This window comes from Dipodomys ordii, unplaced genomic scaffold (genome assembly GCF_000151885.1).
Source record: "Dipodomys ordii isolate 6190 unplaced genomic scaffold, Dord_2.0 Scaffold13, whole genome shotgun sequence".
Classification (NCBI taxonomy): domain Eukaryota; kingdom Metazoa; phylum Chordata; class Mammalia; order Rodentia; family Heteromyidae; genus Dipodomys; species Dipodomys ordii.
The window spans coordinates 2,644,172-2,666,650 of NW_012267229.1; the positions used below are offsets into that span (position 1 = coordinate 2,644,172).

The following is a 22,479-nucleotide window of genomic DNA, read 5'->3' on the forward strand; positions in this document are numbered from 1 at the left end:
ATAGTTCACTTTTATGGGAGGAAGCCTCAGTTTCACAGAAAGACATGATAAATTACCACTTCACTGCTACCAACCAACCTTCTTGCCAAGACACAAATCAGATCCACCTGTTCTCAAACTACAACATTTCTATCACAATACAAGGCAATCTAGTCAGTTGATCCACAGATGAATACTTGTATCTACAAATATATATATATAGTGACCTACTAGCAGAGAACTGTTTTAAGCTTGAAAGACAATGTTTTAATGTCCACCTATTCACAATTCAAGTTTCATAAAGAAAAATTAAGATTAGTACAATTTGTGCCTTCCCATGTTTATTTTTCTTGTTGGTATCTTTTATTTTCAGTTCTTACAATGAGTATATATATATATATATATATATATATATATATATATGTAGCACTGAATGAAAAAATAATAATAAACTCAGTTTCAATACTAATCTACAGTAATTATTTGAAGCAGAATTAAGAGCAGTTATGATCCGATGACAGACACATTGTTCATTCAATCCAATCACCAACCAAAATGGTTTTTAGATTAAAAAGTCTCTTCCTCAGCTGAAAACTATTTAAAGAGGTGACACTTGAAAGACAGAACAAAAGAAAAAGGGAGAAAACAGAATGAGAGGAAGATGGGGGAGAAAGGGAAGGAGGAAAAGATGAGAAACAAAAGAGTAGAGAATGAAAAGAAAAGAAAAGATGCCTGTGCTCCTTGTGAAACATAAATCTGAAAGGAATTTTTTTCATTCTAGGTACTTCATATTTTCCAAATCTTAGTTGTGGTTTGAAGACTTTTTCCATTTACATAGTAAGCAGCATACTTTATCAATTAACAACAAGTTACAGAGTCAGTAGGTTGTTCAGTCAGAAATGGTATAAAAAAGCACAATGGATCCATTTGGGGCTTCCTCATCCCTCTTTATTATTATTATTATTATCACCATTGATGACAGCAGCTTCTTGGTGACTGTATTGACTACTAAGGTTTGACATACTATTGTGGATAAAACAATAAGTCAAACAATATCTTACAGATTTTTCCTTTGACTTGATTCCCAAAAGCTAGTAACAGTATTGGACAAAGTGACCATCTTCCTTTAATGGTAAAAATGACAGCCCAGTTGTAAAGGTTGCAAGTCCCTACTGTGTTCCAAGAAAAAAATGCCAGACTGAAAGAGGAGACTGGGGAAGGATACCAAAAAAATTCAACACTGAGCTACTCTAGATTATGAAGATATTACTTTAATAAGCGTAGTCATAAGAATGATATCCTCAATTTGCCTAGCATATCCAATCAATGACAGCGCTATTGCCACTTTGTGGTTTTCTGTCATCTTGATTATTTTTCACTGAATGAAATCATTTTTGAAGGTGCTCCCAGATTTAAGAAATTATTTAAAAAATTCCCTCGTGTTCTTCCCTCAAGTTATATCATGGATCTTGTTGATCTTGTGCCCCATTCCTCATTTTTCAAATTCCTTCTCAGAAATGATTTGTTACCAACCACCTTCAATCTTCTTATAAAATGCAACTGTTCGTGTCAGAGTGCACTATCTCTAACACTTCATCCCTAACACTCTCACAGAGCTACAGATGCTGAGAGAAGATGACATATAAGGGGGAGGTATCTATCTCCTAGCTTTAGACAATCAATCACTCTATCATCTTCTACTGTGTTCTTTTGTTCTGTCATTTTTTTTACAGAACACATTTGCTTTTCAAGGATCAATATTCAATTTAACTTTCTATGCACTATAAATCAAGGCTTTAAAAAGTAAAGAAAATGTGTTTCTGGTTTTGAAGTTATTTTAAACTTCAGAAGCCTTGATAGCCAGGTCCTTGGACAAGTCCATTTAATGAAACTCATTCTTGTGAATTCAAAGTAAAGTAAGGTAAATTACATGTCCTTATTGTTATATATAATATGTGTGTGTGTGTCTATACAGGTATGTATATATATTGCTTTAATAGATACTGTTAAAGTAAAAAATAGCTTTAATTTTAAAGTCTGTAAGCAATCCAAAGATACAAATTATGAGCTTTAAAGAAATAATTTCTTCTGTTCTTTATTTCTTGCTGTGGATGCTATAAAACAGGCTTAAGACCACCAATGTTTTTATATGTAAAAAGAATTACATTCACAAGAAAATCTAACTTATTTTTGTAATTAATTCAGCAATATAATTATTTGTTTATTTAGAAACAATTTAATGTCTTAATTATACTAAGAAATACTAGCATCATCCATACATTTTCACAGAGGAATTGGATAAACACTAATGGAATCCTAAGAGGAACATAATTTATACATGTATAATAAGTGTTTTATTTCTATGTGTCCTCACAAAGCTTAAGATGGTGTTTTTAACCCAGTAGTGTTGGACATATTTTTGAATTAATTTCCACACAGAAACCCATGGGATCAAAACTCTAACTGTGTGATAAATTAAGTTGCCAAATGAAGTGGATTAGTGATCAGTGAAATTGCCTGATAAGCTGTCAGATCCATTTTGGATCCAGATTCATCCTCTTTCTCCACCTGTTCATTAAGCTTCAAGTTCATGGCAACTCTAGTGACTGATTGCACATTAACAAGTTGTTTGTGTGTGACAGTATAGCTGGCCCAGTCAACATACCTATACTTATAACATTCATTAAAGCATAATTCTCTGATAATTTATTCTGTTCATAACCCCAGTGAGAAAAATATACCTCTCCTCTGAAGTTTAATTTTGGAAATGACAGTGATATGGTATGTCATAAAATTAAAACTTAACAAAGCAAATCAGATTGCAGCTCAAGGTCAAAAGAAGATGGGAAATTCATGCCATAAATTTCCTCTTTAAAGTTACAAAAATGAAATGAATAGTGAAAAAGTTGTCACCTCTGATTAAAGAGAAAAATACCACACATACTGCGATATATCTTTGATGGAGAGAGAAAGGTACTAAATTAAGCCTGGCATCAAAAAGAAACATCTATGAAGATTAGAAACTTAGGTTTTGTCCTAAATCTGACTGCTTAGAAGATAACATCCAAAACTAAGGTATTAAATGTTAGTCCAGGGACCCTTAAATTGTGAATGCATACATTTGCAGGATTTCTTAGGCATATATACAAATGAACAGAGTTTGGCAAAATTAAGTATTTATTTGTATACTTATCTTAAAACAAATATTGGGTGTTCCTATAACTAGAGAAAAATAATCATCAGCCTTCATTTTTAGCCAAATGATAAGACTTTTCTGTATGCAACAGCAAATCTAATGAACCACTGGAAATCAAAAAAGCACTTGCAATCAAAAAAGAATATATATATACATATATATATATCACATTTTCTTGATCCATTCATCTACTGGGAGGCATCTGGGTTGGTTCCATATCTTAGCTATGGTAAATAATGCTGCGAGAAACATAGTTGTGCTGGCAGCTTTAGTATGGTCTTGTTTGTAATCATTTGGGTAAATGCCCAAAAGTGGGATTGCTGGGTCATAGGGGAGCTCTATGTGGAGTCTTTTGAGGAACCTCCATACTGCTTTCCAAAGTGGTTGAACAAGTTTACACTCCCACCAAAAATGCAGTAGGGTTCCCTTTTGGCCACATCCCCTCCAGCATCTGTTGTTATTAGAGTTCTTGATTATAGCCATTCTAACTGGGGTGAGGTAGAATCTCAATGTTTTGATTTGCATTTCTTTTATGGCTAGAGAGGTTGAGCATTTCTTCATATGTCTACTGGCCATTCTGATTTCCTCTTCATAGAGTTTCTCTTTAAGTCTTTAGCCCACTTATTGATCGGGCGGTTGTTTCTTTGAGGATTTGTTGTTGGGGATTTAATTTTTTGAGTTCTAAATATATTTTAGATATGAGACCCTTGCCCATTATATGGCTAGTGAAGATCTTCTCCCAATCCATGGGCTTTCTATTGATCTTGCTAAGTTTACCATTATCTTAACCTGTTCTTTACTGACATAATGCCTGAGAAAATTATTTTTCAGTTTGGAAGACTGGGTATTCCATGATCTCGGTACTAGCAACTGGTAAAGATGATCCTGCTACTTCATAATAGGATGACTAAACCAGGACTAAGCCTGTGTAGTCCTAGCTACTCATAAGGCTGAAATTTGAGGATCTTGATTTGAAGCCTAGCAGAAAAATTCAAGACATTTATCTCCAATTAATCAGCAAAAAGGCAGAATTGGAACTGAAGCTCAAGTGGTAGGGCCTCAGCCTTGAGCCCTGAAGCCAAGCAACAATTCAAGGCTCTGAGTTCAAGTCCCAGTACAGCCCACACATAAAGATGGTCATCAAATAGGTGAAGGTGGGAAAGGAAGAGATGCATGGAAGGAAGGAGGAAGAGAGGGAGGAAGGAAAGAAAAGAAGAGGCAGGGTAGGGGAAGAGAGGAGAAAGAGAAGGGAGGGCAGGGGAAGGTGAAAAGAGAAATGGGAGAGAAGACAGAAAGAACAGGTGGTCCAGGCAAACAAACTCATTCCTCCATCAGGAACTGACTGTTTTAATAATTAATCTACTCTTTCACTCTTGTGATAACAGCATAAATCCATTCACAGGGGCATACCTAAACACCTCTTAAAGGTCTCATCTTTCAAAAATGTTGTATTGGAAATCACTGTCAACACATGAACATTGGGGGGAAACAACCAAATCATAGCATTCATATATGGAACAAATAAATTATGTTTTTACTTCAGTTAAAATTAATAATACCTTTTTTACAATTTTACTATATGATTTTAAAAGTAAAAATACAGAATATTCTAAATAAGTTTCAAACAAGCAATAAGCAACCTCTAGATCTCTTAAAATCCCAGTTAGCATCATTATAAAATTCACTACTTATTTAGATTAAACTACAATTGACCTCTGATAATCTATAGAATTACCAGAAATTGTGTGGTATTAGTATTCATCATTAATGATAGATAGAATTAAAATCTAATTCCTCATTACCTTAATCCTAATGTGAACTGTAATGCAAATCGTAATTTAAAATTACACACCCAGGAAACTAATTCCTGGCTCTGTAGTTTCAGTCACATTGTCTCAAGTCCACTTGCAGACAAGCATTGATAGGGCATAGCCCACCTTCTGAAGCTGAGTTTGCAAAGCAATCTTTATACAGTAACTCTAACACTCACCTGTCCTGGACTTAGAAGTAGACTTTAAAATCATCTTGCCTAAGGTAACCTCAGTGTTGGGTTGTTTTGTTTTGTTTTTTTGTTTTTTTTGGTGATACCTGGATTTTGAACTCAGGACTTCACATTTGCTATGGCTCTACCATCTGAGCCATGCCTCCAGTCCTTTCGATTTAAATCATTTTTCAGATAGAGACTGATTTTTTTTTTGCAAGAGCAGGTCTTGAACTGTGATTTTACTGTTTATGCTTCCTTTGTAGCAAGGATTACAGGTACGGACAAAAACTCCAGACTTATTTTGTTGGGGGGAGGGAGTCGTTTTAACCTATTTCCTGAGTTACTTGAGAATCTCAATCATCCTGATCTCTACCTATCAAGTAGCTAGAATTACAGGCATGAGACACTATACCCACATAAATTACAATTCTGAAACAGAAAAATGGATTTTTAAATCACTATAATGATGCTTTCTTAAACTCTCTATAGGCCAAGCATGGTGGCACACTATTTCAAGTGATTAGAGAGAAAGCAGAGATCTGGAGATTCTTGGTTCCATCTGGGCTAGGCAAAAAGTGTAAGACGTTATCAAAAAAAATAAATAAATAAAGCAGAATATGGCTAGGGACTTGGCTTATGTAGTAGAGCTCCTGACTAGCCAGGGGTGAGTTCAAACCCCAGTACATTCTCTCTCCAAGCCCCCCAAAACAAGCCATATAGTTGAGGACATGTTTAGTCTCATGCTTCAGCATAGTATTTCCTGAATTACATTTTCCTAAACCTAGAAATTCTGAAGTCTTTAGCCTCCCACTTTTCTCCTTTCTTGTTACATAAAAGAAAATAAAACAACCAATTTTGCCCTTGGGAGGTTGAACACCTCTGCCAGGTTTGTGAATTTTTCTGAGAGGATGTTAATATTCTCATAATCATCTCTTCCTCTAAAATAGACTTCTAGTAATTCCTTGTGATACCAGTTGCCTTCTTATTTCCTAACAGCACCAACTTCTTTGTCAGGCTTCAGCCCCCACATAGAACACAGCCCCAGGTTTCTCTTGTTTCTCACAGCACTAATACTATTTGGGGCATAGAGTAGAAGTTTCCTGTAATTTGGGAGCACATCAAGCAGGCCTAGCATCTTACTGTAACACCACTGAGGCAATCTGTTTACAGTGACCAGAGTATTGAATCAACTTGCTCTATGTCTATTGATCAAAGAGTTTTGGCCTTTGCTAGATGTTGGTGGGGAGAAGGGGGGATGTATCCATCTATTTTATGGTTCTATATTATATCATTAGAGACAATTTTACTTGTACCACGGCAGAGAAAATTGTTTTACAGGAGATAGCTTTATTTTTGTAGATTACAATCTATATAATATAAAGGGATAAACTCTGACTATAAATCTGAAAATATTAGTCAAAAATTAACATTTTTTCAGTCAAAAGTAAGAAAGGTTAATTTGTTTGTTTTAGTTCTTTCTATCTCATACATGCCAACAAGAGGTACATTTTTATTGTGGTTAATCATAGATCAGTCAGGAATTTAAATGTGTCCATTTGGCTTTCTGTCCAAATAACGTTTGTAAAATCATTTTGTTTGTTTGTTTGTTAGTTCATTATTTGTTTTTAAGAGACAGGGTCTTGTTATGTGGCCCAGGTTGGCCTCAAACTCATTATGTATCTCCATCTGGCCTAGAACTCAGTCTTCCTGCCTGAGCTTCTCCCAGTGCTGGGATTAAACCAAAATAAATTAGGAAAATTTAATGTATGAGCTCACTTTACATTCACAGAGAATACTTTCCATATACTTTATATATAATACCCATATTTTTTTGCATCCAACCTTTTTAGCTTCTCTATTTAGCAATAGCCCATCTCTATAAAGACAAAAATGCAATCCATTCACAGTCCAACAGACTAAGTTTGCAAATCCCACAGAAGTTGTTTTTTGTGGGGGGTTTTCCCACCAGTCCTGGGGCTTGAACTCAGGGTCTGGGCACTGTCCCTGAGCTTCTTTTGCTCAAGGCTAGGACTCTACCACTTGAGCCACAGAACTACTTCCAGCCTTTTCTGTTTCTGAGGTACTGAGGAATCGAACCCAGGGCTTCATGCATGCTAGGCAAGCACTCAGCCACTAAGCCACAATCCCGTCACAGAAGTTGGTTTTAATCCTTATTTTTCCCTTTTATTTATACCTGTCAAGTCTTGACTAATATGTATGTTATCTCTTATGAAGAGAGAACTCTCCATTATGAGATATACGGGATGAAAAGAAGGGGATAGGAAGAGGAGAAGGAAGAAGAGAGGAAGTGATAGAGAGACAACAAACTGCAGGTCACAGTGGCAAGGACAGGTGGGAAAGGATTCTCAGGAGGCCATGTTCAAATCACTGAGTAGTTTCACTTAATCTTAATGGTCAGTGGCCACTAAATGTTGTCACAGGGAGCAACATGAGAAAGGTTATTCTGCATGCATCTGGAAAGCAAGTGGGGGTGGAAAGCAAAGCATTCAGGAGTCTGTTACAATTCTCTAGGAAAGATATGGTTTAAATGGAGGTCTTAGTGTGGAGCTAAAAAAAGAGACTGCCAAATTTATGTCAACAGGGAGCAAAGTAAATTAACATTCACAAATGAATTGGAAGAAAATAAAGAACAAACAGAAAAAAAAGAGGTCATGCTGACATTGGTAAGACAGTGTTAGTGGAAACAAGTTTAGCAATGTCTTAAGATATTTATGTGGGAATTAAAGTCAAGACTTTATTTTCAAGACAAGGTATCTGACCTGAATGAAAAGTTACTGGGCCTACCTGGCTAATGCATTTATTTATGAGTTTACTGGTTTGACAACCATAACGTTCATGCATCTGTTAGGTCCCTAGACAAATAGAGCAGTAGACCAATTGGATGGGGGCCAGAAGAGAGAGGGATGAACCACAATACAAAGAGAAAATAACAAAAACTGTGTACACATACACACCAGAAGGCACACACACCCAGGAAAGCCTCCCTACCACAAGAGAATAACAGGGGGGTATGGACAAACAAAACCCTCTTCTAAAATTCAACCCATCCCAATTAGTTTATAATTAAATTCACCCAATAGAAAATGAAACTTAAGCAAAGCGAAGTTGAGAAAAATTGCACACCTCATAGTACTCAGCTAATGGTGAAAGACACAAAGGATGTGCACAATAGGGAATAAACAGCTTGCCATAAACTCAAGGGGTATGCCTGCCCATATTGTAAGACAGCCATTAAAGACTCACTTCTTAACTTCTCTCACATCCATTCTTTGAGCTCGGACAGGTGAGTGTGTTTCTTACCATTTACAAAAGAAGAAATTAAGAATTGCTATTGAAAGAAGAAATAGTTTCTTCTTCAGAGAAGTTTCTCTTTAAGTCTTTTGCCCACTTATTTATTGGGCAGTTGTTTCTTTGAGAAATTTTTTGAGTTCCAAGTATATTTTAGATATGAGACCCTTGTCCGCTAGTGAAGATCTTCTCCCAATATGTGGGCTTTCTATTGATCTTGCTAGCTATGTCCTTTGCCATGCAGAAGCTCTGCAACTTCATGCAATCCCATTTGTCCAACCTTTCTTTAGACACATGAAGAAATGCTCAACATCCTTAGCCATAAAAGAATGCAAATCAAAACAACATTGAGATACCACCTCACTCCAGTTAGAATGGCAAAAATCAAGAACTCTAACAACAACAGATGCTGGAGGGGATGTGGACAGAAGGGAACCTTACTTCATTGTTGGTGGGAATGTAAACTTGTTCAACCACTTTGGAAAGCAGTATGGAGGTTCCTCAAAAGACTCCACATAGAGCTCCCCTATGACCCAGCAATCCCACTTTTGGGCATTTACCCAAATGATTACAAACAAAACCATACTAAAGCTACCAGCACAACTATGTTTACTGCAGTATTATTTACCATAGCTAAGATATGGAACCAACCCAGATGCCCCTCAGTAGATGAATGGATCAAGAAAATGTGGTATATATACACAATGGAATTCTATGCCTCCATCAGAAAGAATGACATTGCCCCATTTGTTAGGAAATGGAAAAACTTGGAAAAAATTATATTAAGTGAAGTAAGCCAGGCCCAAAGAAACATAGGTCCCATGGTTTCCCTTATTTGCAATATCTAGTATATGTATGAGTCAAGCAGTAAAGGTCAGATAATGTGATGTTAGGAAAATGAACCCTTAGATATGTATTTTAATGTTTTTTTCTTTCATGCATTTGTTTTCTAACACATTTATAAGATTATTTCTTTGTTGCTTTGTATGTCCCTCCCCCACAGTATAACCCCTGCTTTCACTATATTTGATGTCTGTATAACTTGTGGAGGAGATGGGGAAAAACAAGTCGTTTAAGGACACAGGTGGACCTGTTGCAACAATGAGAAGTACAAGTTGTCATGTCGAAAACGAGCTTTACAACATTGGTGCAGGGAGGGGAGGGAGGATTGGGTAGGGGGGTGGGGGGGAGGCTGGGAAGGGATATGAAGGGTAAATAAAGGAGGAGGCTGCAATGTTTGTTAAGAAATGTACGCATTATCCTGCCCATGTAATTGTAACCCCTCTGTACAGTATGTTCACAAAATAAAATAAAATGAAATGAAAAAAAAAGAACAAATAGTTTGACTCCATTTTTCTGATCTAATCCAAACAGACCAAACAGCTTTTCTGAGGTTACCCCATATCAGAATGAATTCAAATCAGAATAACCCAACAATCATCCCACAGATGGCAAGTACAGAGACAGAAATAACAATAACTACAGTTGCAAGCTTGGCGGGAAAAAAAAACAGATTTATTTCAACTGAAGTACTCAATACAAATTAAATCATTTCATCTCTGCTTCTAGTTTCCACCTCAAATTTATCATTCTCCAATTTATCCCTCACACTGCTGACTGGAGGATCTTGCTGACCTATAGCTGTAAAGCATCTGTCCACTCTGAAAAATTCTTTAAAGGCTCCCTATATCCTTCAATTCAAAAATAAAACCTAGGCCCCTGATGGTGACACTGCAAGTACTCCATAATCTGGCCTCTGCCTGTATTTGCTCTATGCACACTCAGATATGTGCATTTCCCTAGGGGTACCATGCACTCACCTGTTTCCATGTGCTTTTCAGTTCACCATGACACTTGGGACTGACTCTAATAAAAATTCTATCATGACATAGATATATAGATATGTATATATATAATAACTATTTACTCATTTGTTGATTCCACTGCTTAACTCAGTTCTTGATTCACAGTAAATATTCAATAAACCCAAAGAAATTTAAGGAAATTTAACAAGTACTTTATTCAGAAGAAGTTTAAAATATCAAAACACTCCATCAATGCCTATAAAAACCAGGTGTTTCCATGCATTTATGTGGTCATGGAAAGAGAATTCTAGAAGTCTAATAGAAAGTTATGATGAGCTGCTTTGGCACCTTGACCAGGAGCCGTGCCACTCACTGGAGGGTGCTTGGAAATTTCTGCTATGTTGCCATGTTCACTTGAAAGGTTAACAGCTGTGCCTCGCTTTCTGCACTAGGCAAACAAACTGTACAGCAGAGGGCTGTAAATAGAACCATTGCCTGTGTATTTGGCACTGCTTCACAGTCTACCTAGGAACTTCCTGACAAGGCCGTCCTTGTGATTTGTAGAACATGACCAAACCACAATCATCTCAGCTGGAGAAGTGAGCTAACAGTCCAAATGGTTTTGGGGAGTGAACAGAAGTTTCTGCCTATCTTTGTATTAATTCCTCATATCCATGTACTCTGTGTGTCATCTATGAAAAAATCATACATATAAACAAGATAAAATGAAGAGGACTCAATGATGGAATAATGTTTCATTTTATTTCAGTAAAGAAACAATAAATAATTTTCTTTTATTGTTAAGTAATTGTACAAGGAGGTTACAATTCCTAAAGTCAGGTTATGAGTACATTCAATGTTGATCAGGGTTGCCTTTCCATTATTTTACCCCATTATTCCCACTCCCATTCATACCTATAAATACTTTGATTTATTGATCAAACAGATTTTAAAATCATAACTAAACTGATTCACTGTGTCCAGCCCCAATACAAAATATGCTATTTGCCAAAGGTTCAAATTCAATTACTTGTAGTTCAATTTAACAAATATACAGTACCAAAATTGTTTTTAAAGTTTTAGGAAGGATTTATTTTAAACAGCATTAAAGTGTGAAGAAATAGAAGAGAACATGTCCTTTCCTTTGCAGGAAATAGGAATTAAAGACTACAGTATCAAACATTTTTAAGGTAAAATATAAAGAAACAAAAAGGTTTCATTCTATGATCTAAGGAGAAGAGTACAGATACATAATAGCAAAACCCAAGAACGACTCTCATTACTGCTAGGTGTAGTGTTTTGGAAAAAAATCAGTGCTATAATAAGAAAGATAAAAATGCATAAAAGTGACCTTTAAAGTTTTTAAAGGAATGAGATATACTCCACATGAAACTAGGATCAATGCTTAGAATTTTCAATAACCAGAAGTTAGTGGGACATTTACAAGACTCTCAAATGCTTGTAAATTAAAATTCATATATTCATATTATTTTATGCATAATAAATCACTGACAACTTATTAATTAAAGGAATATCTGACTAAAACCGTGCACTGGAAAGAAGTTCATGAGAAAACCTCCAATGGTCTGTCTACCCCCGAGCCCCACAGGACCTAGACGTAAGGGAGACTATAGTCTAAGGAAGGTAACCTGGGTTGAATACTATCCAAAAGGAAAGAGCCATGCTGGGTAGAGATAAAGTGACCCAAATCCCTCTCTCCAGAAGAATTTTATGTTTTAGGGAGACAGCAAAAGCAGAGGAGAAAGGGAGTACAGGGAATCAAGTGAAAAAGAAAACTGAGCCCCAATTATAGCAAAGCATCTACATACAAAGCAACTAATATAAAATACTGACTAGACTTCCTGCCTTCCTGCTAGTTCCACAGAACCTGAATGAAGGTCCAGTTCTAGTGTTTTAGACTCCTCTGTTCACCTACCAAGCCGTTTTCCTACTTTCCTGTGTGAAGTTATTCATCACCAGAGGGAAACTTGAGACAACATTGAATTTCACCTAAAATCTGAATTCGGGAAAAACAATTACAATCAAAAACTTACACGTAACCATCTGTGTTCTGGGAAATGAACCAATATCTCTGCAAAGAACCATTCCTCTTCATGACTTACATAAAACCAGTGGATGACCCTTTGTACCATGTGATAATGCCAGGCACAGACCCACATTCCCATTTTGTTTTCTCGTATGTAATCATGAGAACTGTTTGTCTCCATTTTCTGTTGTAATGTGTCAATCCTGTTAAATAGATTTGACCAAACTTCAATTGGTCTTCTCTGCTTCCTCCAAACCCCTGAACTCTGGCCCACCTTTGAGACATGAAGGTAAACAACTTCTCTATGATGAATCCTCCCAGGAATCAGCTATCCAAGGTAGAAATATATCCTGATTACCTGTCTAATCATGTCATCCCCTCATTCCATTCCCATGTCTTTCTTTCCTTATTTATAGAGAAAAACCATCTCCTGCTTGAGCTTCTATATGCTTATAGATCTCACTGTAAGCATCTCCCTGTTGTAATATTCCTCCCATCATGTCAATTGTCTTCTTTTCTTTATTTTAATATGTTTTTGATAAAAGATGTCATTACCTAAGTCTAAATTTGTTTTTATTTACACTTTCAACATGCAAAGGAGCCTAATTTTAAAACACAAAATAAAACCATGAAATATCCTCATCATAGTATTTATTTTTTTATAAAATCACAACTATTATATCTTGTTCATATGTAGCCACAAACTAAAGTACAAGAGATATAGAATTCTATAAAGAATACACTATATTTTCACCATTATATAAATAGAAGAAAATTGACTATACTTTAAACAATTAAAATATTCCTGCTTGCCAGATGCCAGTGGCTCATGCCTGCAATTCTAGCTACTTAGGAGGCTGAGATCTGAGGATCTCAGTTCAAAGCCAATCCAGGAAAGTCCATGAGACACTTATCTCCAATTAACTACCAGAAAAGCATCAAGTGGAACTGTGGCTCAAGTGGTACACCACTGGCTTTGAGCAAAGAATGTCAGGGCCCAGGCTCTGAATTCAAGCCTGAGGACCAGAACCAAACAATCAGAGATTTAGAAATCATAGAAATAATTTCTTTGTATTTAACTTTTGACTGCTATAATTCAATCATCTCTTTACAATCCTTTCAAAACAGGGGAGACACTTGAAAAAGTTCTATTTATTTTGACCAATTAATAACACAAGTATGAAACTAACAACCTAACTAACTGCTAAACTTTCTTCCAAAAAACTTTCTCAAATAATATGTCATTTCTGCAGAAATCTAGTACCACAGGCTCACCTTAACACCATTCACTCTAGTTGTAGCACACAGGTAAAATAAATCCATACTTTTAATCAGGAAGGAAAATGCATAAGATATTTTCATATCAGGAAGAATATCTTTATAAATTACTTATATTTATGTTTATAAAAGCATTTGAAATAACAATATTCAAATAGCAAACTATATCAGAGAGGATGAACAACTTACCTGCATTGACTATAGCATCTATCTCTAGCAATGTGATGTCACCTCTGTAGAGAGAAACTTTCTCACTCAAACTTTTCTTCACTAGTGATGCTTCCTGAGTATTTTCCTCTGTAATAAAAGGGAGATACATATTAATATCCTTAATAGCCAACTTTTTTTAAGGACCGAGAGCTGGACTCAAAGTTGGTTCCTGAGCTTTTGCTTATTGGTTAGTGTTCTACCAACTGAACCATGCCTCCAACCTCAATAGACAACTTTTTTTTTGGGGGGGTCCGGTCATGGCGCCTGAACTCTGGGCCTGGGCGCTGTCCCTCAGCTCTTCAGCTCAAGGCTAGCGCTCTACCACTTGAGCTACAGCGCCACTTCCGGCTTTTTTCTTTTTGCTTATGTGGTGCTGAGGAATCAAACCCAGGGCCTCAAGCATGCAAGGCAAGCGCTCTACCACTGAGCCACCTTCCCAGCCCTCAATAGACAACTTTTTAATAAAGTCAACTTAAGAACCAATATGAGGTGATGATTACCTTATTCATGTAACTCTAACCCCTCTGTACAGTATCTTTACAATAAAAAATATATACTAAAAATAATAATATTGCAAAACAAAAGATACTCAACATAATAAAATACTTGGGCAATTTTGAGTTTCCAAAAAAAAGAACAAATGTGAGGCATACTCTTTTGAAAAGAACAGGTAGGTTCATTCCTGTAATCCTACCTACTCAAGAGGCTGAGGCCCAAGGATGGTCCCTTGAAGCCTGGGCAGGGAAGTCCAAAACACTTTCATCTCCAGAAACTACCAAAAAGTCTGAAGTGAAGCTGTGGCTCAAGTCATAGAATACTAGCCTTGATCAAAAAAGCATATGGATAGCTCCCAGTCCTGAAATTAAGCCCCCGTATCAATCAGTACAAAAAAAAAATGAAAGTAGAAGATAGTGTATAAGTACCAGAGATACAGTTTACTTTTTATTTTATATTTTTAAATTCAAATTCACTATTGTATACATAAGGACATTCAATAGATCTGAACAAGTTATATAGCAAAAACTCAATATTTCTGACATTGTCCAAAAGAAAAAGAAAAGAAAAGAAATGTATTCATTATCTGACTAAAATGGTAACTCCTCTGGCACAACACTTTAAACAATAAAATTACATCTTTAAAGTCAACATTTATTATTGATTTTATTACAGAAATACCCATTTAAGATAAAAACATACAACACTCCATTCACAAGGATATAAGAAAAAGATGTGCAAGCATACAGACAAAAAATAGATTTTTACAGTGAAAGCAATTATGTCTATTTTTACCAGCTACTTAAAAAACACCTTTCAAAGAATACTTATTTATACATATTAAAGTCTGCTTTTTGCTACTTCCAAATAAAAAGCTGTCCCTAAAGATGGGATGTTTCTGGGATGATTGGATTTGTGAAATTACTCCTTTCTTACTAAATTGGATTTAACCTTTCACTCTAGAGGGCGCTGCTAACCACAAAGAAAGAAAAGAAAAAGAAATGGCTCTACCCAACACACACAGTCAGCAAATTGTATTTCCAAGAAGTCATTGTGTTCCGTAACATGGTTTTGTTTATTCTTTTTGTTTTGTTTTGTTTATTCTTTAATAAAACTTTGAGTAATAAGTAAATAAAACTCAAAACATCATATTTTAAAATGTAAATATTTTAGATGAATATATTTGGATTGTATTATTGTTTAACAAACAGCAACCCTAACAAACTATTAAATCGCCTAAACTATTAAAGATGTATTATGTATTATTATGAATATAGTTCTAGTAAAGCTGGTTAATAAACTCAAATTTCTTAAAACATTTCTGATCTGTTCAAGTCTTTCATGGTGGAACATAAGGCTACTCAATTACTAAGACGCTGTTAGGTAAGCATGCAATTTCAATGCAATTTGAATGATTAGAAGTATGAGTTATTTAATGCTAAATTGTCTTTGGGCTCCAATAGCCATAGAGGTGGAGGAAACTGGCAAAAAAACACCTAAGGAAGTCATCTGTGGCCACTAAAACTATCCTTTTTTCTATAAAATATGCTCTTCTTAGCAATCACTTTAGTCACCTGTGGCAATACAATAGTATTGTAAAGTCAAGAGAGTTTAAGATATAAAATATCTATAATTAAGTAGATCATTTCAGAGACTCCTAGAGTACTATTTTCCTCTGGCAGGTAATGGTTAAATTAAAGCAGACTTCACTACCAAACTGAATGTTCATTTCTTAGTTCTGCCAATCAGCAGCTGTGAGATTTTGAAAAACTAATTTAGTTTTTTCATGCTTCACCCTGTGAAATTTCTACACTCTACACAGTTAACCTGAGTTCATTACATTAAATGTTTCTCTCAATATAAATTATTGACAAACACCACTTTTTTCTACAAAGTAGCAAATATTATTTCTGCATCTGCATTGTTCATGCATGGACTACACTTATTCAAAATGTTATTTTAATAAAGCACTACTGTTTATTATCATCATTACCAATCACCTAACGAGATAGTATTTTGTAGATGCTCATCCCACATTGTCACTGTGTTCACCAATGACAAAGACTCAACACAAGACCTTGACTTCCCTCATTTTATGATGATAAAGTTTTAAAATCTTGATTTCCAGGTAATGATTGCTAGATTATAATAAGTGATAACTTTTCCAGACAATTCATTGTAAACCTAGAAATTATAAAAGACCCCTCACTGAGCATGAGTTTCAAAGCTTCTAAATATTCTTGTTTTGTTGTTTTATGGTGCTGCTGGAGTTTGACCTCAGGACCTGGCATAGCTACCAGTTAAGCCATGTAACCCAGCCCTTTTCATTTTAGTTACTTTTCAGGAAGGATCTTGAGTCTTTTGCCCTGGCTAGCGTGATCCAAAGTCTTTCTACTTACACATCAAATAAATAGTTGGGAGGAGAGGCAAACATGAATCACTATGCCCAGCTTTTTGGTTGAGAAGTAGTCTCCCTAACATTTTTGCCCAGGCTGGCTTGGATTTATATTCCTTCTGATCTCTGCCTCCTGAATATTTGAGATCACAGGATTGAGTTTCTGCCCCTGGCAACCTTAGTAATTTTACAGTATCAGAATATATCTGATTCAATGCATCATTCACAAATATGACATTCTAGCAAAAAAATGGATTATAAACTGATTTTTCCAATTATGCCCTAGTACAAGGAGAACTAATTCTTATTGAACTTATAATTATATTGCTATGAAAATAAGTATACTCAATAAGAGGTTCTAAGACCTGGGATATCAGGTATAGAGAGAAGACAAAAATATTTTATTAATTTTGTTTGCTGCTTATTTTCTTAGAGTTGTTTACTTGTTGGCTTGTTTTTTGAGACAGGGTACTTCAGGCTGGCCTCAGCTCTCTGTATCCTAGGCTGGCCTGGAACTCATTATCCTCCTGCCTCCATGAACCACCATACTCAGTTCATTTCCTTTTACAGAAACACAAAAGCATAATATACTAAATTACCATGGTTTATAGCAAACTTGAGAAAAGAAAAAAAAGTTGCTTTACATAAAATGCTAAAGAACCAGCAATATTCAAAAATAATCATTAAAGAATTATTATCACGTGTGTGTGTGTGTGTGTGTGTGTGTGTGTGTGTGTGTGTGTGAGTGTGTGTGTTCCTGGGGCTTGAATTCAGGGGCCTGGGCACTGTTCCTGAGGATTTTTTGCTCAAGACCAGCACTCTAACACCTGAGCCACAGTTCCACGTCTGGCTCTTTGAAACCTAATTGAAGATAAGAGATCCACAGACTTTCCTACTTAGGCTGGCTTCAAACCATAATCCTCAGATCTCAGCCTCTTAAATAGTTAAGATTACAGGTGTGAGCCACTAGCACCTGGCTGTTATTACTCTATTGTTCATTCAGTCCTTTGTAATTGATTCTTCTGCATAATCTTGGATAGCATTTTCATGGATCCATCAGCTCTCTACTATTCCTGCAATCCACAATTACTCCAGTTCATTTATATTTACTTCTCACTGAATTGTAAATTCATTTCAGACTTCTTTGCTGTCTGGTATGCTCCTGTCAATTTTCAGTTCAAATAAACTTAAATAGTTCCTAAGTGTTCATTTTATATTTGTATGAATCATAACCTCATCTGCATAAAAGCATTTCCCTCTTACTGATATTTTTGTTTAGTTCTAGATTTTATTGAACTGCTTGTATAGAATTTATTCAACATGGCTGAGTGCCCCTTTCCAGATTGGACTGGGGGTCTTTGTAAGAGGAAGAAATGTGACTCACAGAGATATTTGGCAGCAAGTGTACCCAAATAGAGAAAGAGTGAGTTTGGCTACAGTTAGAAGGGAGCATTTGTAAGACAAGGAGAAAAGCCTCTGGAGAAACTAAACCTTCCATCACCTTGATCTTGGATGTCCAGCCTCCAGAAATGAGAAATAGTTATATATTTAAGCCAAAGAAAGAATTTACTCTACATATCATTCTAAAGCTTAGAAATATTAAATGCTATGATTCTGATAAAAAATACATGTAGTCAATGCTCTTACTAGTGTACTAAAGTATACAGAAATGAAGCAGTTTGATCAAGCATACACAACTGGCAAGTACAAAATGGATTTGAACCCAGGCCATGTTCTCACGCAGTATGCATAAATAAGTTCCCATGCACCTATTTAACAATACTAATAATTGGTTTTTAGAGTTATTATTACACTTTGGTGGAAAAAAGTACAAAGGGCTCCATGGTTTCTACTATTATTTGACAAATTTTTATATCATACAACACAATAGGGACTAGAAAATCACACAATAAAAACAAATTTCTTTCCCAGCTCTCTTAGCTCTCTTTCCCAGCTCTCTCTCTTTCCCAGCTCTCTCTCTTTCCCAGCTCTTTTTCAGGTCTTTCCCAGGCCTTTTCCAGCCGCAAGGAGGGCCAACATGGCCTGATGCCAGCCAGAACGACGAATAAACCTACCCCTTACCTGAATACCATGTGCGTGGTGCTGTTCTTACTCAGCAACCTCTTTAAAAACCTAACATAAATGGTGCCGTGACTTGGATAAAAGGCTTAAAGTCAGGATAGGTGGGATTCTTCTCTGGCGCTGAGGAATACCCATAGCTCTGACGGCCTTTTGTGAACTGGTCTGTCTGCTGCAGACTCAGCGCATCGATACCATTGCTGGCCTTCACATCCACGTCCACACCACTTCTCTACTCTGGTGAGTGAAACTACTCTCTACAGCTCTCTGTTGCTCAGTCTCTGTCCAGACGTGGCGCCACGCCAGAGAGCTCCTACGGCCTTTCAAGGCCGGTCACCTCTGAAGCCGAGGACATTTGGTTTGGGGGGCTTGACCATTTCTCTCTAGAGGGCACTGGGGGAAGTTGGGACGCCGCTTCTGCCTGGTCAGCTCTCCTTCACTCACCAGACTGATTCTCCTACACATTTAATGGGGTGCTGCAAATCATGCCCAAGCGGTGAAGCCCCTTTGAAATGCCTCCTGCACTCCCTGGAAAGCCAGAGCGCCTAATTTTTATGCCATTCTCAGATGTAGACAGTTTTTGCCACTGCAATGATAAATGGTCAGAAGTCTGTTTACTTTCAGGCTCTCTTTGCTCTCTCTCTCTGCCATTCATGTCCAACTTTCCCTATTTCTCCCTTTCTCTTGTACAGCGTTTTGGCTGTGCCCTAAAGAGTGCGACGCAGGCTGGGTCCTAGGGACCGCCCCTCCCCCCCAGGTTCCCTCTCAAAGGCTAGCCAATGTAGGTTTCATCTATTTGTTCAGTTTCTTTGCATTTTTTTCAGAAATTCGCCATCTTGAGTTAGCCATCTTGGCGCCATATGGTGGGTTAAGGGTTTGGCCCCATCTGACCCTTAACCTTCCACCAAGCTTACTACTCCATCCATCTATTCTAAGGTGCCTTGCTAACAAGTTCCTCTTTTCACAGGCCCTGGTAAGTGAGGCCCAATCATCTGATGTGCTTTGTTAGCAAAGATGTCTAAACATTGTTGTCAAAATTTTAGATTTTGAGTTTTGCCTTTTTTGTTTTGTGTTATGTATTCTACTACTGACTACATGGTTCTAAAATACTGGGCATATCTGTGCTAACATTCTCATCACATCTAATGAGTTTTGTCATTGCAGAATATTTGTTGGTCAATTCTTGATAAGGACCAGGTAAGCTCTATTCTATTTGATCTCCTTGTTGCTTTAATTGGAAATAATAAAGGGCTTTTGTGGAAAAGATTGCAGCTCAAAGCCAGCCTGGGCTGAAAAATCCCTAAGACTCCATCTCCCAACTAACCTGCAAAGAGCCAGGCTGGAAGCATGGCTCAAGACTCTTTAACCAGCAAACACTGCAAGTGGTACTGTAACTCAACGTGGTAGAGCACTAGCCTTGAGCAGAAGTGCTTAGGGACAGTTCCCAGGCCTTGAGTTCAAACCTCCTTGAATACCAACTGGGACAAGCCATCCCAGCAACGAGCACCTAGACTCAGCCAGTCTGGGGAACAAGGGACCATGGAGAGGAGTAAAAGGAGATGATGTCACATCAGCTACCCTGTGCCTGCCCTTTCAAAATTAACCAGAGCTGGGAGGTCAGTAGAAGTAAGAAGCCTGCCCATCCAATGTCTATAGCTGTCTACCTATTAACTGAACAGGAATTTATATTCTTGCCTTTGTCACCTGACTTCTCTACCTAGTCTCCAGATGTCAGAAGTAGCTAGGGACATTTCTACCAACATTTTCAGCCCCAAGTCCTTCCTCTTGCCATTTATTTGCTCTCTAGTATTTTTTTTCCAGCCCCTCAATGCCTCATGAGACTTCTCCAGACTTCATCTGAGGACTCACACCACCAAGGGACAGCTGCTGCTCACTGCCTTCTCTGGGAGGGGACCAAATTTCAGCCTTTTACCCCTAATGTCAATGCCCCTTGTTAGCAGGAAGTAGCCAGAGAGAATCTGTGTCCTATTTCATGATTATTAAAAGGCTGGAATGTAAGGTCCGCTCCTGGATGGCGAGTAGACTCCACCCTCCTTGCAGCAAAGTCTCCACCCAGCTCCCAAGTTACCTAGGCAACTGGCACACCTGGAATGTCACATCTGCATCCACTGAGGTCACATCTGAATTTGACGTGGCCACACCTTTCTCCGCCCATACCCTAGATAAGGCCTAGCCCAGGCCCAGATGCTCTCTTCCCTGCTCTCTTTCCCAGACACTCTTTGTCAACTCTTTCCTTCTCAGCTCTTTCCCAGCTCTCTTAGCTCTTTTTCCCAGCTCGCTCTCTTTCCCTGCTCTCTTTCCCAGCTCTTTTTCCCAGTTCTCATTCTTTCCCAGCTCTTTCCCAGCTCTCTTTCTCAGATCTCTTTCCCAGCTCTCTCTTCTCTTTTCTAGCTCTTTTATAGCTCTTTCTCAGCTCTTTTCCACCTCTTCCCCAGGCCTTTCCCAGCTGCGTGGAGGGCCAACGTGGCCTGGTGCCAGACAGAATGATGAATAAACCTTCCCTTTCCTGAAAAAAAATTATGTATTAATCACTTATCTTCTATATGTGTTTGCTTTCCTTTCACTCAATAATGCAAAGTCAACAAACACAGGTTCATTGGTCCCAATGCATGTGCTACTGGCACTGAAATGCTGTTTACTAGTTACATTTATGACCTCATTACACATTCTGGCATTTGTATTACTATTTCAGCTTATTTCTAAGCACATCAATTAGCCACTTTAGTTATATAGTGTTTCATTTTTCCAAGTAGAGATGTAATGCAATCCTACCATTACTGCAAAAGAAAATTAATTTAATCAAATATACAAAAATCCAGTTATGTTGTTAAGTTAGATTAAAAGAAATAAACTATTAACTGAACCTTAAAATGAAGTGGCCAATACTGTCCTTCTGTATAAAGCATAACTCTTTTTTGCGTGGTGCTGAGTACTGAAGCCAGGGTTTGTGCATACTAGGTGAGTATTGTACCATTTGAGCTTTGCCCACAGCCCCAAAGCAAAATATTTCACTATCATTGTTACCAGAACCTGTAGCTAAAAAGCCTGATCCTGGGCCCAAATGTTCATCTGCATTGAGGAAAAAAAATTACATGATATAAATAAATGGAAAATTACATGTATTTATGATTTCAGCCAAAATTCTCAATCTGCGTCTGGCCAGTGTTACAATTTGTAGAAAATAAAAATATTTTGAGGATATATCTTTGATGGAAATTTGGTTCATATTTTCCTTTTGGCTTTCAGTTTTTCGTGATATGAAGGTTTGAACTCAGGGCCTAGCCTTGTTAAGCTATAGCTGAGCAATGCCTGCAATGCCCACAGCCCTTTATTGCACTGGTTATGGATTTGTCTAGTTATTTATTTTTTAGTGTTATTCTGGGGCTTGAACTCAGGGCCTGGGCTCTATCCCTGAGCTTTTTTTGCTCAAAACTAGTGTTCTACCAATTGAACTCCACTTCCAGATTTTTGGTGACTAACTGCAAGTAAGAGTCTCACAAACTTTCCTGCCCAACCTAGTTTTGAACCACAATCCTCAGACATTGGCCTCCTGAGTAGTTAGGATTACTGGTGTGAGCCATGAGCACCTGGCTTGAACTGGTTATTTTTGGATAATACTGTATATCCAGGCATCTGCTTGAACCACAGTTGATCCATTTTGTTCCTGTCATTGATGAGCTG

The 22,479-nt window shown here is 37.2% G+C and overlaps 1 protein-coding gene across 1 annotated transcript in view; it reads right to left on the reverse strand.

Moving 5' to 3' along the window:
• Macrod2 (MACRO domain containing 2) overlaps positions 1–22,479 on the reverse strand; it is a 1,827,576-nt gene that overhangs the window by 1,755,335 nt on the left and 49,762 nt on the right. Inside the window, exon 3 of the mRNA XM_013011026.1 lies at positions 13,788–13,895. Coding sequence (XP_012866480.1) covers positions 13,788–13,895 — 108 coding nt within the window. The remainder of the gene's footprint in view (positions 1–13,787; positions 13,896–22,479) is intronic.